A 16,065-nucleotide genomic window follows, 5' to 3' on the forward strand; every position below is an offset into this window, starting at 1 on the left:
CATTTACTTGGTCCTTGATACTCCAAAAATAACTGAAAAAAAATGTATATTTTCAGTCTTTCAGTCTCATATGTAGCGTAGGTAATGGCTTATTACTGAACTACAACTTGGGGATACACTTTTCGGCCAAATGAGGATACATTTTCTCAGGCCTGAATTCAGCTAGAAATAGCAAAGATAAATTATAATTTTTCCCAACTATGAATACTTTTATTGTTCATCTTCTCTGCAAATGATCTTGTAGAAAAAATCCCCACAAATTCTTAGGGTGTAGGACCAATTCCATTGCAATGTTAAAACGTTCAGTCTCGGATTGAAACTGAAAATTCATGACACCATAAAAGAATTAGTGAGTTAACCATGCTAGTGAAGACAACTGTTACAATGACATTTAAAATTAGTCACTACAAAAAACTCGTATTAAATTACAAAACTATACCATGATTGAACTCATTTGTTCCACTTCAAATGACTTCATGAAAAGTCATGAAATTAATAAGTAACAAAATAAATGATAACTAAACAAATGAAATATGAGCTCATTTGTTCCACTTCAAATGACTTCATGAAATTAATAAGTAACAAAATAAATGATAACTAAACAAATGAAATATGAGCTCAATTGATCGTGTTCAAACTACATATTCTATTAATGGTTAGTATATATGAAATTGTATTTTCCATATGTAGAAAAATAATATGCATTTTATATCTACTAACGAATAAATTACCGATGTTTTGAACAAATCAAACCTAAACTCATGGTGTGATATGTATATAGTTGCCCACATTTGTACTTATGCCATCGTCCTTTCTTTCCATTTGCTTTTTAAGAGTGCAAATTTCTTTTGATTATATTGGTAACAAATTAACATATTTTACAAACTATTCCAATTTATTTAGAAAATGTTACTAATTTCATTAGAAATTATGAATGTAATCATGGTTTATTAATTTTTTACTAAACATAAATACTACATATAAAAAGGAATAGATATTTGATTTTGTTTTACTTTGATTAGAAAAACTTGTGGTAGTAATAACGAAATAGTGACAGAGGTGCAACTTTCAAATCAACAACCAACGTACACTTAATTAAGGTAATATTTTTTAGTTGATCAGACTGATATATGCCATAAAGTAGTAAGATTTACTCATTTATAAATTGACAATTTTAGCAGTTTATAGACCATTCATCTATAAAATTATGATTATTATAAAATGACATTTTATAATAATTTACATACTATTTGCCAATTAAAAATAATTTTGATAAAAATGTGCATATAAATCCCTATTGTAAATGATACAAAATATATTTGAAACTCATGAAACTTAATATATAGGTAAATTTACTATAATTTTCAAAGATTATGCTACATTAGTACAACTTTATCTTTTATACTTGTGACCTAGAAAATAAATTTATTAAAACACATAACATTTATAAATGATACATACATTTATTAAAATGCTTAAAACACAAAACATTTATGAATGATACATACAATCATGTATTATACATTTACGTTACCAACAATTACTAACTATAATATTAAGTTTCAATCATTAATAAAAAAATCTTAGCTACTTCCTAATACTTGTTTCATATAAGTTTCTTTAAGTAAAATAGTAAATTTATGCCACAAACTAGTAAGTTAAGATGATTAACCAAATTTACTATTCTATCAACAAGATTTACTATTAATCTATAAAAACTTACTATTATTTGAACTAAACTTACTTTGCAAAAAGTAAGTTTCGAATATAGAGTAGTAATTTATTTTTAAAAAAAAGTAACTTTCATTTTTATTTCAATTTACTTTTTGAGACATAAATAGGTAACACTTATATGACCATATTTTTGATTTATTTTTGATTTACTTTTAGCGATCATTTGATTATTTGATAGACCTATCCACCTAAATAAGATAACACTTAAAAATAAGAAATTAAGTTTCCCATCTAAAATAGTAAGTTAACAGTAATAGGGGGGAGGGATGGGTTGGGTGGTAGGGGGGAGGGAGTGTAAGCGAGAGGTCTCGGGTTCGAGTCCTCCCGCTTACACTTAAAAATAAAAATAATAAAAAAAAGTTAACAGTAATAAATTGGTAACTTTTATACTCAAAAGGTAAATTGGAATAAATATCAAACTTACTTTTTAAATAAATAAATTACTATTTTATATCCCAAACTTACTTTTTAGAGAGTAAGTTTAATTCAAGTAATAGTAAGTTTTTATACATAAATAGTAATTCTTACTGATAACATGGTAAAATTGATTAATAATCAAAACTTATTGATTTATGGGACACATGTACTATTTTACTTTAAAACATATTTTAAACTAGTATTAGGAAATTTATTTGAAATAATGATGAGATGTTTTATTAATGATTAATTCTTAGTACCTTAGTTAGTAAGTACTCATAATATACCTGTATAATACATGATTATAGTAATTTAAAAAAATTATTTATATATTTTAAAATACTATGAAAAATAGTTTGACTTTTCACATAATCTTGTAAAATATGTAATAAAATTTTATCGTATATAAGTTTTTAATCATTTTCAATTTTTGAAAAGTTTGAAAGTTTGGATAACAATAACAACAAATCTTCCTAGTTATATATAGAATATTACTTGCTTATATATCAAATTTTTTATAATTTAACACCTATGAATATAATTAGATGATAAAGTTTTAATAAATTTACATCTGAGACACAAGAAATAATAAGAGTAAAAGTCTAAACAAAATGAGAAATAATATAATAATAAAAATGACAAAATTAGTATAACAATTAATATAAGAAAATCAGTATGATCTGGATTTTTTTCCTTTGGAGATTGTTCATAAGAATAGGATCCAATAATTATAAATGAAAATCACATGCATATATAATCTATTGTATAATTTAAATTAAATTTAGTTCACGTATAAAATGGTCCTAAAATAATTAGTACACTATGATACAATGTTATTTTAACAACAAAAATTTATTTTTACTAAAAGTCTAAAATATCCATGACATATGTATGGGGGATATTTTACCATATTTGTATCTCACATCTAATCATGAAAGTTAATTTGAGAAAAAATATTTTTGACAATAGAATTATTTTGAATTTAGTCAACAAGTTGAGATTTTTTAAACAATAAAAATGAAATATTTTGGGAACTTAGTTGTTTATTTTCCCATAATTAAAAATTGCTATATTTTAGCAATTGTTGCCATTGACTTTTCATTCTGTAGACTAATTTTTATCAATGCAAAATTAGTTTTATTAACAATAATTGAAGTTCCATTGATCCGAGGATTGGCATTTTATTGCTATTATTTTATATGTAAATATTTAACCTAAGTAATAAAATAAATAATAGCTACTTAAAAAAAAAAGAAAAATTGGTGCTCAATTGATTGTGATGTAAAATATTAGTATACAATTAACTAGAGTTTGAAATGGAATTAAATTTATTTAGTATTTTACTGCTAACAACTTTGACCCCATTTAATGGTTAAAGAAAAAAATAAAAGAGACGTAGAGACTGGGATTGGTTCTTTAGTGTGAAAAAAGAAAGTTCTTCTAAACTAATGCTACGTGAAATTTTGGATGCACATGAAATTAGAAATGTGATAATTTTGCAATTCATTCTCGTTCATGATGAATTTCTTCGATTCTATATAGAATCCCAATTTTTGTCGTTCAGCCTGAAAACATTCTTTTTTTGTCATATTGATGGCTTTTGCTTTTAAGATTATCTATATGTCGGTGGTTAGTATTATTGACAAGGTTAGAGGTCATGGAAAATGTTACTAATTTTAGGAGAAATTATGTATTGTAAAAATGGTTTAATAATTTTCTATTAAGCATAACTACTGCATACAAAAGGAAAAGCTATTTGATTTTATTTTGCTTTGATTAGAAGAAATTGTGCTAGTAATAAAGGAAATTTCAATTCAACAATCAACGTGCACATGATTACAGTAAATTTTTAGTCATTTAGACTAATATATGCCATAAAGTAGTCAGATTTAGTCGTTTGTGAATTCATAATTTTAACAGTTTACATAAAATTCATCTATAAAATTCATCTATAGAAAATATGGTGATGTACAAATAAGTGCAATTCTATATATAACTTGAAAGATTTGTTGTTACTGTCATCCAAACTTTCTAACCTTTCACAAATTCAAAATTTATAATATGACAAATTATTCTTACATATTTATAAGGTCATATGCAAAAAAAAAAAGTTTTCATAGTATATTTAAAATGCTTAAAATATATAACATTTATAAATGATACGTACAATTGTGTATCATACATTTACATTACGAGTAATTACTAACTATAATACTAAGCTTCAATTATTAATAAAAAAAATCTTAGTATTATTTCAAATAAACTCCCTAATACTTGTTTCATATAAGTTTCTTTAAGTAAAATAGTAAATTTGTGCCACAAACTAGTAAGTTTTGATGATTAACCAAATTTACTATTCTATCAACAATATTTACTATTAATCTATAAAAACTTACTATTACTTGAACTAAACTTACTCTAAAAAAACTAAGTTTCAGACATAGAGTAGTAATTTACTTCAAAAAAAAAGGTAAGTTCCATATTTATTCAAATTTACTTTTTGAGACATAAAAGTTACTAATTTATTGAGTTAACTTACTATTTTTTATGTAAAACTTACTAACCAAAATTTTTGGTACTATTTTATTTAGATGACCAGTATAACAGGTAATCAAATGGTCGCTAAAAGTATTTTTACCTGTTATATCAAGTAAAAACAGTTTCGTTACTATAACGATCGTTACTTCAGACTTTTCCTATAGTTATATATACATGTACACTAATTATAATGTACCCTGTAGGGAACCTTGGTTATCATAGACCATATCCAGTCTAAGTAAACGGGCAGCTTTTCCAGAGCGAAACCGATTAGAGGCACACAGGCAATGAGATATGTTGGCAATGCTTGCTTCGGAAATTGATGTTTGAGAACGAAGAAATGGCCAGTACAGAATGAGATCAATATTGCAATGATGGAGGTTGAGAGACAGATCAATCCAAACAAAACCTTCTTTGGCAAGTTATTTATGAAATCCTGCTGTTGGAATCTCGAGGTGAGAATAGATACAAAAAACACCAGGGCCGCCATGGAGAAGCATAGAGCTAACACTGACGTGACAGAATACACATGAAATGAAGACTGATTTTGAAGAAGTGGATAACCAGTATTTTGGTCAAAACCACCTGGCACTGTCGATGCTGTAGCATATGCCACAGATGCAATGAGTATTGCGACTACAGAACACGGCTCAGAAGTTCTCATAAGCCACTCTCTTTCATCTTTTGCCAACTGTTCATGTGTCTTCGTGAAAATCTCATTTGCTGTCTCGCCTTTATTGTTGTACGTATTTGAACATTGTGATGGAACTTCTTGCTTAACTTTCTGCATCATTATATTTTGATTTCAGCCAGGAATTAGAAACTTACACGACATTGCAAGATAAGCTGGAACGTAGAGCTTGTTCTCAGCTGAAATTAAGGATGAATATGTACCTCATACAACCGGTTTTCCCACATCATGTGCAACCCACCACCAGGAACTATCCAATTTTGATATATTGGTAACTTGGCAGCGAGGTGCACTGCACTGTTTCCTTCTTTATCAGGTTGATACAACAAAGACTCCGGGATTTTCATCTTCAACAGCATATCATATACCTCGGATTGCCTGTACTCAACTGCCAAGAGCAGGGCATTCTTTTCATCTGCATCCAAGTCTTGAATGGCCACAGGAAAGTTTTGTAGGATCTTTGCCACCATCTCTGTTATACCCATCTTTGCTGCACGTAATAATGGCGTCTCCACAAATTCGGCAGCTGATAAAGTCATGTCATTTGTTAGTGGATTAATTGGTATCCATCCCTGCAACTTGCCTGATGACGTTTCCTGTTTCAATTTTCTGTACTCGTACCTTGTCCAGTGTCTACTTCAATGTGCTATTAAGGTTTACGCTTAACTGCCTTGGTAAAAAGTGAAAAGTAAAAAGTATGCGTAGTCTAAAAGTAGAGCTGGTTAAGAAACTGTTTGATAGGATGAATTTATCTTGGACAAATAGGCATTGTGGTAGGTGAAGTAGAGAGGGCATATAGGGAGAAATTTAGTTCAACACATTAGAGTTTCTCAAGTTCAAGTTGATAGTCATTTTTCATGAGACTAGTTTTCAGGATGGTTTCAATGCTGCAATTCATGTTTGATTAGATTTAGGAACTGGGTTGGCTGACTAATTTGGATGGATCACATAGAACCTGAAGCTATATTTTCTCTGTACTATACAATCTAGGAACAAGCAAATTTTACTTTGATGTTTACAGCTAAATTAGAGCAAATTTTCTGGCAACCACAGATATTACCATTGAGCCTCTTCTAACTTTAGTCATTCACATGGTAATAAAGCTAGACTGTCAAAAATATCTCTCGAAACTCTACCTGAGGGTGGAAATTTGGTTGGTAAAGGTTCTAAGTAAGATTTTTAAATCTAATGATTTGTCTAACATTTGCAGCCCCTAAATTTTCTAAAACTTCCTTCACCTTTTGCATTGCCCCTTAAATTTTCTCAAATGTCCTTCATTCTTATTTGCGTCCTGGATAAATAGAACATCTACCTCCATGCTATTGAAAGTTTAAAACATGTCCATGAAAAAAGAGAGAATTCGAAGAATTTTTTAGTTACTTCACTGACAAAAAAAAAAGTCTCATTTGCATTGTTATTGATATGCACGTACCCTTAATATCCTGTGTTTTTTGATTGGAGTGGTCGTCACTCTGCACCTTTGTGTCCAATATCCTGTGCTTATTAGATTCTGAAGTTGAAGGATTGCCATATTCGCATGGGGGTGGTAAAGGAATAGTCCCACTCCTTCTGTACGTGTACCGTGCCTCACGCTCAATTAATGCATCCATTATTTTAACAGCCCAACAATGCATCTCTTTCATCTTTTTAATCTCACTAATCTTTTGATAGCCTGCATGCATGGAAATTGGAAACATTTATACCACCAAACATTGCAAGAATTGCTTTGTACTAAAATTACTTCCCATGCTAAACTAATATATTCGAAGGCTAATATCTGTAAGTTAAACAGAAAAAGCTGATCTCGACACTTATTCAGCTAACTGTAAAAGCTTTTGACTGCAATGAAAGGCCTGGAAATCTTGTTACATATCATAGATGAATTATTAGCTTGGAAATTGGATCCAGAATTCAGTTCTAAATACAACCCCATAAACTGCAACTCTGTTTTTGCTTGCTTTTTTTTTTTCTTAGTTTGAGGCAGGGAAGGAAGCTATCCAGAAAAATATGCTACTAGAAGTAAATATGGATGAAAGAAAATTGCATAATCACTGGACTAGAATTAACTGTAGAGCGATGCTTACCAATTCCAAAAATAACTAGCACAAAGTTGATCACAAATTTGAACAACTGAATGCAGGTAGCATAGTTAGCTGGAAACCTGGTCTCATTGTTGAGCTCTTTTCCTGCTTGTTTGAAATTGGCAAGTGATTAGTTTAGAAAACAAATTACGAACTATAAAATCCTGTACCTGCATTAACATGTATAGCATGGTATGACATCACTTCCAGCCTACATTGTTCATAATTCTTTGTAAGCTATTCTATAATTGCTCATGTGGAACATACATGTTTAGAAAAGATTAAATAATTTAGGCTGATAATCTGCCAAATTGTTTTGTAGTCCTCTTCCTAAATCACAAGCAGCCAAAGGCCAAATACTTCTAAAATTAGTGTACTCCTGAACGTTTTGTCACAATATTAGCACAAAACCAAAAGCAATATATTCATAGATAATAATAACAATTGTGCAATGTGAACATAGTCGCAGGAATCCAGAACGCTGGTAGGTACAATTCGACCCGAACACAGTATCGCAAAAATTTGGCCTTGTGTAAAGATGGATGAGTTCTTGAGATCCCTGATATCTTTCAGGCAAGTGACTCAGATGAAATGAGTAATTCATGAAGAAAAGAGTGAACTTGTTTAAAACCATGTCAACCTGAGATAAAGATTCAAGGAGAATTGGGTCATCTAGGAGATGTGAAAAGCAAAAGAAAAACATTAGCCCTTGATTCTGAAGTTAAAGGGATTATGTCAATTCATATGGGCACAAATACCAGACTCCTCTTTCCTAGCTTAATGTTTTAGAATGATTTTAAATCAAAATGGTAAAATAAACCTTATGTTGCAGCAACAAACCATATTCCTGAAAGTACAAGGACTCCTGTGTAGAAGCATTAGCTGTTATAACAATGCTCTATACTATTTGAACAACAAATAAAAGTGCTATACTTCTGTTAAAATGAATCTCTTAGGAATTGTGATATATCTTCTCTCTTTACATAAAGTTGCACCTTTATTTTTTTTTAAATAATTTGAAACATGAGAGTATGTGACCAATTCACATGTTAATAGTTTCATTAGATATATAGTGGCTAAATTGCTAAAGTTTTATTTTATTTAATGGCTCTCCAGAAGATAATGCATCCTGTAAATTGAGCTGCGATGAATTTAAACAACTGGAGAGGACACAAGGCTGACAGAGCAAACCAGTCTATACCATCTTCACAGTTCGCACCCTTCTATAGAAACCCTAGTGGCCACAAATGAGTACATAATGTTTTCCTTTTTGAAAGTAAGTACCAGATGCACTGATGCAGATCCTTTAGTAGTTAAGCATAGCAGAGGTAAAATATATTAGACAAGCAACTCATAAGGGTGTTGAACTCTGTGATTTCTGTTACTGTGGTATGCGTCTAGCATCTTAGTAATTTAGAAGTTCTTAGCATGATATTTTTGTGCAGAAATCAGCTAGCTGATTGCATTGCATAGAACAAGGCATGCAGAAGTTGAGCCTCAGAAAATATCTCCTATGCCGTGTATCACTGTAAATTGTCAACCATTTGGCTACTGATGCTACGAGGTTGTAATGGTTTTGCTGTTACTTTTTGTTGTTATACTGTAGTTATTTCTTCCAATATTCAAAATTTACTTCCCTCCATGTTCTGCATGTCATAAAGTTTAGATTTGTTAACCAAATGCAAGTTCAAACAATTCCAAAACTGCAGGAAATCAGTAAAGGCGTAGTAGAGACCTTGATTTCCCTCCATTGGAATTTCTCTGTCAACTGCACTACCTGGTTGTCTGGAATCAGAATCTTCTCCACGAGAAGCTGGAAACAAGTATTGCTCCATTAAGAAGTTGTCAGAAGTTAAAAGTAGAGTGTGAGATGTGGTCAATTATCCTGATTACAATCCAAGCTAGATAAAGGAATTTTACCCTTGTCTGGTAGCTAGTTATCCGGATAATTAATACCACGAGTAGTGAGCTAGTAATGGAATTCTGTAAGGTTTGTTTTTATACTGTGTGTAGTTTAGCTTTTGATATGTTTTGGGAAGCATGACCCACTACATAATCCATGTTCCCATGACTTCTGAGCATAACCCACTACATAATAACAATTCCTAAACATATGCAACTGATTTCCTAAAAACAAGCAACAAATAAAACATTCCTAAAGACTCGTTCTGCAGACTAAGGCACATGTGCACATCTCCAACAATCTCCTCCTTGCCTTAGTGTTTGCAAACACCTAACTTGATTCTCAATTTTTCAAATCTTGCTTTTGGAAGGGCTTTGGTCAGCACTTCTGCAATCTGCTCCTCTGTCTTGCAATAAATCAGTTTGATTTCACCAGCTCTCTGCTCTTCTCTTAAGTGATACAGCTTGATATTGAAGTGCTTTGTTTTTCCATGAAAAACAGGGTCCTTTGAGATTGCAATAGCAGCTTGATTATCTACAAAAATCTCTGTTGGCTCAATCTGATTCATGTGCAAGTCTACAAGTAATTTTCTTATCCAAATCGCTTGGTTCACCGTAGCATTTGCTGCAATAAATTCTGCCTCTGCTGTACTTTGAGCAACCACATCTTGCTTTTTTGAACTCCATGAAAAAACACCTGAACCAAAAGTAAAACAAAAACCAGTTGTGCTTCTCATGTCCTTGGTAGAACCTGCCCAATCACTGTCAGAGAATCCTTGAAGCCGGAAATCATCACAATAGGAATACTTAATGCCAGAATCTGTTGTACCCTTGACATATCTTAAAATACGTTTAGCAGCTGGAAAATGCACTTCACTGGCACAATTCATAAACCTTGACATCAAGCTTACTGCAAACATTATATCTGGTCTTGTGGCTGTGAGATACATCGAACAATCGATCAGACTCCTGTATAGCCCTTCATTAACCTTTTCAGCTCCATCTTCTTTGCTAAACTTCTCCTTTTGATTCATTGGTGTACTAATCTCTTTGCAATTTTCCATATGAAATTTCTTAAGAATTTCCTTTGCAAACTTCTTTTGACATATGAAGACTCCATCATGGCCTTGCTTCACCTCCATTCCTAGGAAGTAGGTCAATAAACCGAGATCTGTCATTTCAAAAGCTTTGAACATTTCAGCTTTAAATTCATCCACTAGCTTCTCATTACTCCTTGTAACAAGCAGATCATCAACATAAATAGACACTATAATTAAGTTGGCATTTGATTTCTTCACATATAAAGTGGCTTCACTTGGACTTTTAACAAACTCAAGACTTTGAAGATAATTGTCAACTCTACTATACCAGGCCCTGGGAGCTTGCTTAAGACCATATAAAGCCTTTCTTAATCTGTAAACTTTCTCCTCCTGTCCTTTAACATGAAATCCCTCTGGTTGTTCAACATAGATTTCTTCTCGAAGATAACCATTTAAAAAGGCTGACTTTACATCCAACTAGTAAAGTTTCCAACCTTTTTGTGCAGCCAAGGCCAACAACATCCTGATAGTGTCTAAACGTGCAATAGGAGCAAAAGTTTCTGAAAAATCTACCCCAAAAATTTGACTATACCCCTTCACAACTAACCTGGCTTTGAGTTTGTTAACAGAACCATCAGCATTGAATTTGGTTCTGTAAACCTATTTCACTCCAATGATCTTTCTATTTTGAGGTTTGTCTACCAATTCCCAAGTGCCATTCTTCTCGATCATATGAAGCTCCTCTCTCATGGCTTCAATCCAGTTGTCATCTTTCTCTGCTTCCTTAAATTCTGCAGGTTCAAAAACAGCAACATTGCTTCTTTCATAGATATCAGATAGAGATCTTGTGCCACGAGTTGGGACATCATCGATATTGTCATCAAGATAATGTGTATCCACTAGCACCTGTTTTTTTAATGATTTCTCCCAACTCCATTGTTTATCTTCCATAAACTTGACATCTCGACTTACAATAATTTTCCCATTTTGTGGTTGAAAAATTCTGTAAGCTTTGGAAGTGCTGCTATAACCAACAAAAATACCTGCTTCTGCCTTCTTGTCAAGTTTGTCTCGTTTCACCTGTGGCACATAAGAAAAAGAGAGGCAACCAAAAGTTCTTAGATTTTGTAAATCTGGTTTGTAGCCAAACCAGGCCTCAAATGTGTTTTTCCTTGTACAACTCTAGTTGGCAGCTTAGTTAACAGGAAAACTGCTGTGCTTGCAGCTTCTGCCCAAAGATTCTTTGGTAACTCCTTTTCATATAGCATGCACCTCGCCATCTCCATGATGCTCCGATTTTTCCTTTCACTCACACCATTCTGTTGTGGAGTGTAAGGTGATGTGAGTTGGTGTTCAATGCCGGTTTCCTCACAAAACTTGTCAAAAACTTCATTTGTGTACTCTTTCCCATTGTCAGACCTTATTATACGCAGCTTGCAATTACTTTGATTCTCCACAAAAGCTTTAAACTTCCAAAAAGTGTTAGCAACCTCAGCTTTGGATTTGAGAAAATAAATCCAGCAAAATCTAGTATAATCATCTATAAAGACAATATAGTATTTACTACCATTCAAGGATGGAATTGCTTGAGGTCCTCCAACATCTGTGTGTACAAGTTCCAGCATGTGTGATGCTCTCCAGGCTGATTGAGAAAATGGTTTTCTTACTTGCTTTCCATATTGACAAGCCACACAATCTGCTAGTTTATCCTCCAACAATGCTACACCCTTCACAAAGTTATTTTTCTACATATATAAAAGTCCAGCATGATGGAAATGCCCAAGTCTTTTATGCCACAATTCTGCATTGCTTATATGACTTGCAAGTGCTGCGTGCTCATCCTCCATCAAATTTAAGGCAAAGCTCTTGGCTCTCATCTTCACTTTAAACACATCTTTGCCCCTTGCATCCTTGATTAAGCACCACTTGTCTTCAAAAATAACTTTAAAACCTTTTTCAACAAGCTGTCCAACACTAAGCAAGTTTTGATCAATATCAGGCACATATAAAACATCAGTGATGTGTTTCAAACCTGTCAAGCTTTCAATAGCCACGGTCCCTTTCCCCTTGACTGAGATAAACTCACCATTTCCAATTTTTACTTTAGAAATGAGAGTCTTATCAATCTCTGTAAAAAGAGCTTGATCATTGGTCATGTGGTTGGTGCAGCCACTATCTATCAACCAGGAATCACTTGAGCTGTTGTTGGTAGCAAAGCACGTAGCCACGAAGAGTTGTTCTTCCTCTTGTTGTTCTGTGGACACTCCTGCTGTTTCGAACTGTTGCGATTTGCAGACCCTCTCCATGTGTCCCATATTGCCACACTTTCTACACTTGATATCAGGTCTCCATCAACACCTTTTTGGCATATGGTTCAACTTCTTGCAATATGGGCAAGGTGAACTTGCATCATTTTTGTTGGCTTTGCTAAACTTGCTGTCGTTCTCCATAATTTTCTTGTCTTTTCCTCCTCTAGAATTTTCTGATTTGGCTTTGAAAGCACCTTCTACAGTTTCTTCTTTCCTTATCATTCTTCTTTTCTCTAGAGCCTGCAAAGCATTAACTAACTCTGCCAAGGATATGCTTGACAGATCTTTAGACTCTTCCAAAGAAGAAATTTTAGACTCATATTTCTCAGGCAAAGTGACAAGAATTTTTTGGACGATTCTCTCATCAGAAAAGTTCTTACCGAGCAGTCTCACCTTGTTAACAATGCCTAGCAGCTTGTCAGAGTAGTCTTTAATCGTTTCTGACTCCTTCATCTTCACCATCTTGAACTCTCTGATTAGGTTGAGCACTTGCATATTCTTGGTTCTTTCATTGCTCTGGTACTCTTTCTTGAGATATTCCCATATGTCTTTGGCTGATTCCAGATTCATGATCCTGGTAAATATGGTGCTTGAAACGGCAGAGAAAAGATATGCTTTAGCCTTTGACTTCCTTGTTTTTCTATCCTTATGATTCTTCATTTGTGCCACCGTTGGATTTGCTGGTAGCAGTGGAACATCATAATCTTCTTCTATAGCCTCCCAAAGATCCAATGCCTCAAGGTGGACTGTCATCCTAACAGCCCATGCTTGATAATTTTGGCCATCAAAAACTGGTGGATCAACATGATTGAAGAGTGATTGTGTATCAGCCTCCATTCTGAAAGTTTTTGTTTATATCACTCAATCTTACAGGTCCCTCAAGATAAGAGCTCTGATGCCAATTTGTAGTTTAGCTTTTGATATGTTTTGGGAAGCATGACCCACTACATAATCCATGTTCCCATGACTTCTGAGCATAACCCCACTACATAATAAACTCCTAAACATATGCAACTGATTTCCTAAAAACAAGCAACAAATAAAACATTCCTAAAGACTCGTTCTTCAGACTAAGGCACATGTGCACATCTCCAACACTGTGCTATTTTCTTCCAATTCAAATTCTGTAAGGCTTTGCTTTTATACCGTGCTATTTTCTTCCAATTCAAAATCTATTTGATGAAGTCTAGATTCTTTTACCAAAAACAACTTTGCTCGAAGAAAAGTTCAAACATTTTAGAAACCTCGGAAATAAGTAAAGCCATGGTAGAGACCTTGATGTTCTTCCTTTCTCTCTTGGATTTTCTGTATCTACTGTACTGGCTGGCTGGTTGTTTTCTCGAACCAGAATCTTTTCCAAGAGAAGTTGGAAACAAGTATTGCTCCATTTAGAAGTGGATAGAAGTAGCATTAGAGTGTAAGATATGGCATGGTAGATGAATGAGGTTCACACTCGTCTGGTACTTAGTTATCCGGATAATTAATACCGCAAGTAATGAGCTTGCACTGGTTTTCTGTTAACTTTTATTGTTATACTGTGCTATTTTCTTCCATTATTCAAAATTTTTAAGTATTACTTTTCTCGATTTTCTGCATTTGATGAAGTCTAGATTCTTTAATTTACCAAAACAATTTGAGAACTGCAGGAAGTAATTAAAGGCATAGTAGAGACCTTGATCTTCCATTTTTCTTCTGGATCTTCTGTGTCTGTTAGAGACCTTGACCTTGACCTTCCATTTTTCCCACCTACCAGACCTTGACCTTGATCTTGACATTTTCCAAGAGGAGCTGGAAACAAGTATTTGTCCATTTAGAAGTGGCCAGAAGTCAAAGTAGAGCGTGAGATGTGGTTATCAAACCTACCAATTATCCTGAATGCAGTCGAAATTAGACGAATGAAGTTGACACACGTGTGGTAGTTCTCCGGATAGTGCTCTTCGGTCTGCTCTAAACTTCTGCAGTCTCCTCTTCTGGATTGATGGTTCTTAAGCTCAGGGACATACACACCTTGCAAACAAATACAGTTGCACTTCAGTGAAGTCAAATTGAGGAGATATTTAGATGAACAAAGGAAAGATGACTGATAAACCATACATTCAATCGTATAAGTAAAATATTCTTCCTCTAGAAAAGTGGTTTAAAATCACCAACTCTGCATGAAATTACAAGAAAGATTTGACGATATCTCAAAATGACAAATGTTTCGGGAACTTTGAAGATCATATATTGGAGAAAGTGGAAAATAATAACCGGAAAATCTTTTTAAAATGATAGCTGAAGAAAAGAATAGGAACGAAAAGATTAAGCTATAGTTAAATTTTGAGATTTTGGCAAAGTCAGATAATGCAATGGTCCAGAGGAAAGATAAAGGCAGCATGTTAGAAGCAACGTACATAGGCAAACAGCCTCCTACCGAAAAAAAAAGATCATAGATGCTTTAGCTGAAGAGATGCTTAAATTTCTAAAATCTTCCTGATGGACATTCTTACAGCGATAGATCATTCGATCAGAGAGTCGAAGATTGCTGCTGCTCTCAAATACATTTGGCTTCCTGGCTAGGATGTAGAGAGGAGAAATGCCTTCCTGATTGACAGAATTGACAAGCCTGTCGTATTTGATAGTTATCAGGTCTGCCAATGCTGTAATGGAGAAAATTGTTGAGATCTCATGTGATTCTTAGATGATATAAATTTATGCACTTTGAGTCTTTGAGTGAAAAGAAAGCATGACTTGCATAATTCTTACCAAAGTATTCCCCAGATATGGTAGAGTGCAGAATGGTATCCCCATCATTCCTTCTACAGAGTGAATAATCTGGTTCTCTTGCATTCCAATTGTAGAGCTGATGAAGCCATCGAAAAGCTTCCATATGGCCGTGATGAGCTGCCAAGAACATTGGTGTTTCACCCTTCTGATTGCGGATCATGATGAGCTCGCGATCCTTTGTGGCTATACACCCACAGATTGTGACACTGCCAAGTGCTGCAGCTAGATGGAGAGCTGTGTCTCCTTTGTTGTTTTCCGCTTTAAGGATCTCGACTGACAAGTTTTCTAGATCAAAGACCGAATGCCTCTTTTGTGCATCTTTTCCATTTAAATAGAAAAACTCTGTACCTTCTCTCCTCCGTCAGAATATCTACCTCCCTAATGTATTAATTACATATATGCTAATATACATCTAATATAGTAGACCATAATCAGCTCTCCTTGATTAGTGCAATTAGTAGACTAGATCCCATAAGCAGCTGTTCTTGTCTTTTGCTAGCAGATCAGATCTCATAATCAGTTGCTGCCCATGACTTCCATAAGCAGCTGTTCTTGACTTTTACTTTTGCTAGCAGGCTGTCCTTGAC

The 16,065-nt window shown here is 33.6% G+C and overlaps 1 protein-coding gene across 1 annotated transcript; it reads right to left on the bottom strand.

Moving 5' to 3' along the window:
- Positions 1-12,754: 12,754 nt before the first annotated feature.
- Positions 12,755-13,549, bottom strand: LOC113765933. Its single transcript, XM_027310171.1, has one exon. It carries the CDS (start codon positions 13,547-13,549, stop codon positions 12,755-12,757), a length of 795 nt encoding a protein of 264 aa, XP_027165972.1.
- Between the last annotated feature and the right edge of the window lie 2,516 nt (positions 13,550-16,065).

Source organism: Coffea eugenioides, chromosome 3, assembly GCF_003713205.1.
Source record: "Coffea eugenioides isolate CCC68of chromosome 3, Ceug_1.0, whole genome shotgun sequence".
Taxonomy (NCBI): domain Eukaryota; kingdom Viridiplantae; phylum Streptophyta; class Magnoliopsida; order Gentianales; family Rubiaceae; genus Coffea; species Coffea eugenioides.

What these genes read in the sequence shown, in the direction of transcription:
- LOC113765933 (XM_027310171.1), bottom strand. Translation starts at nt 13,549, where the DNA reads ATGGAGGCTGATACACAATCACTCTTCAATCATGTTGATCCACCAGTT.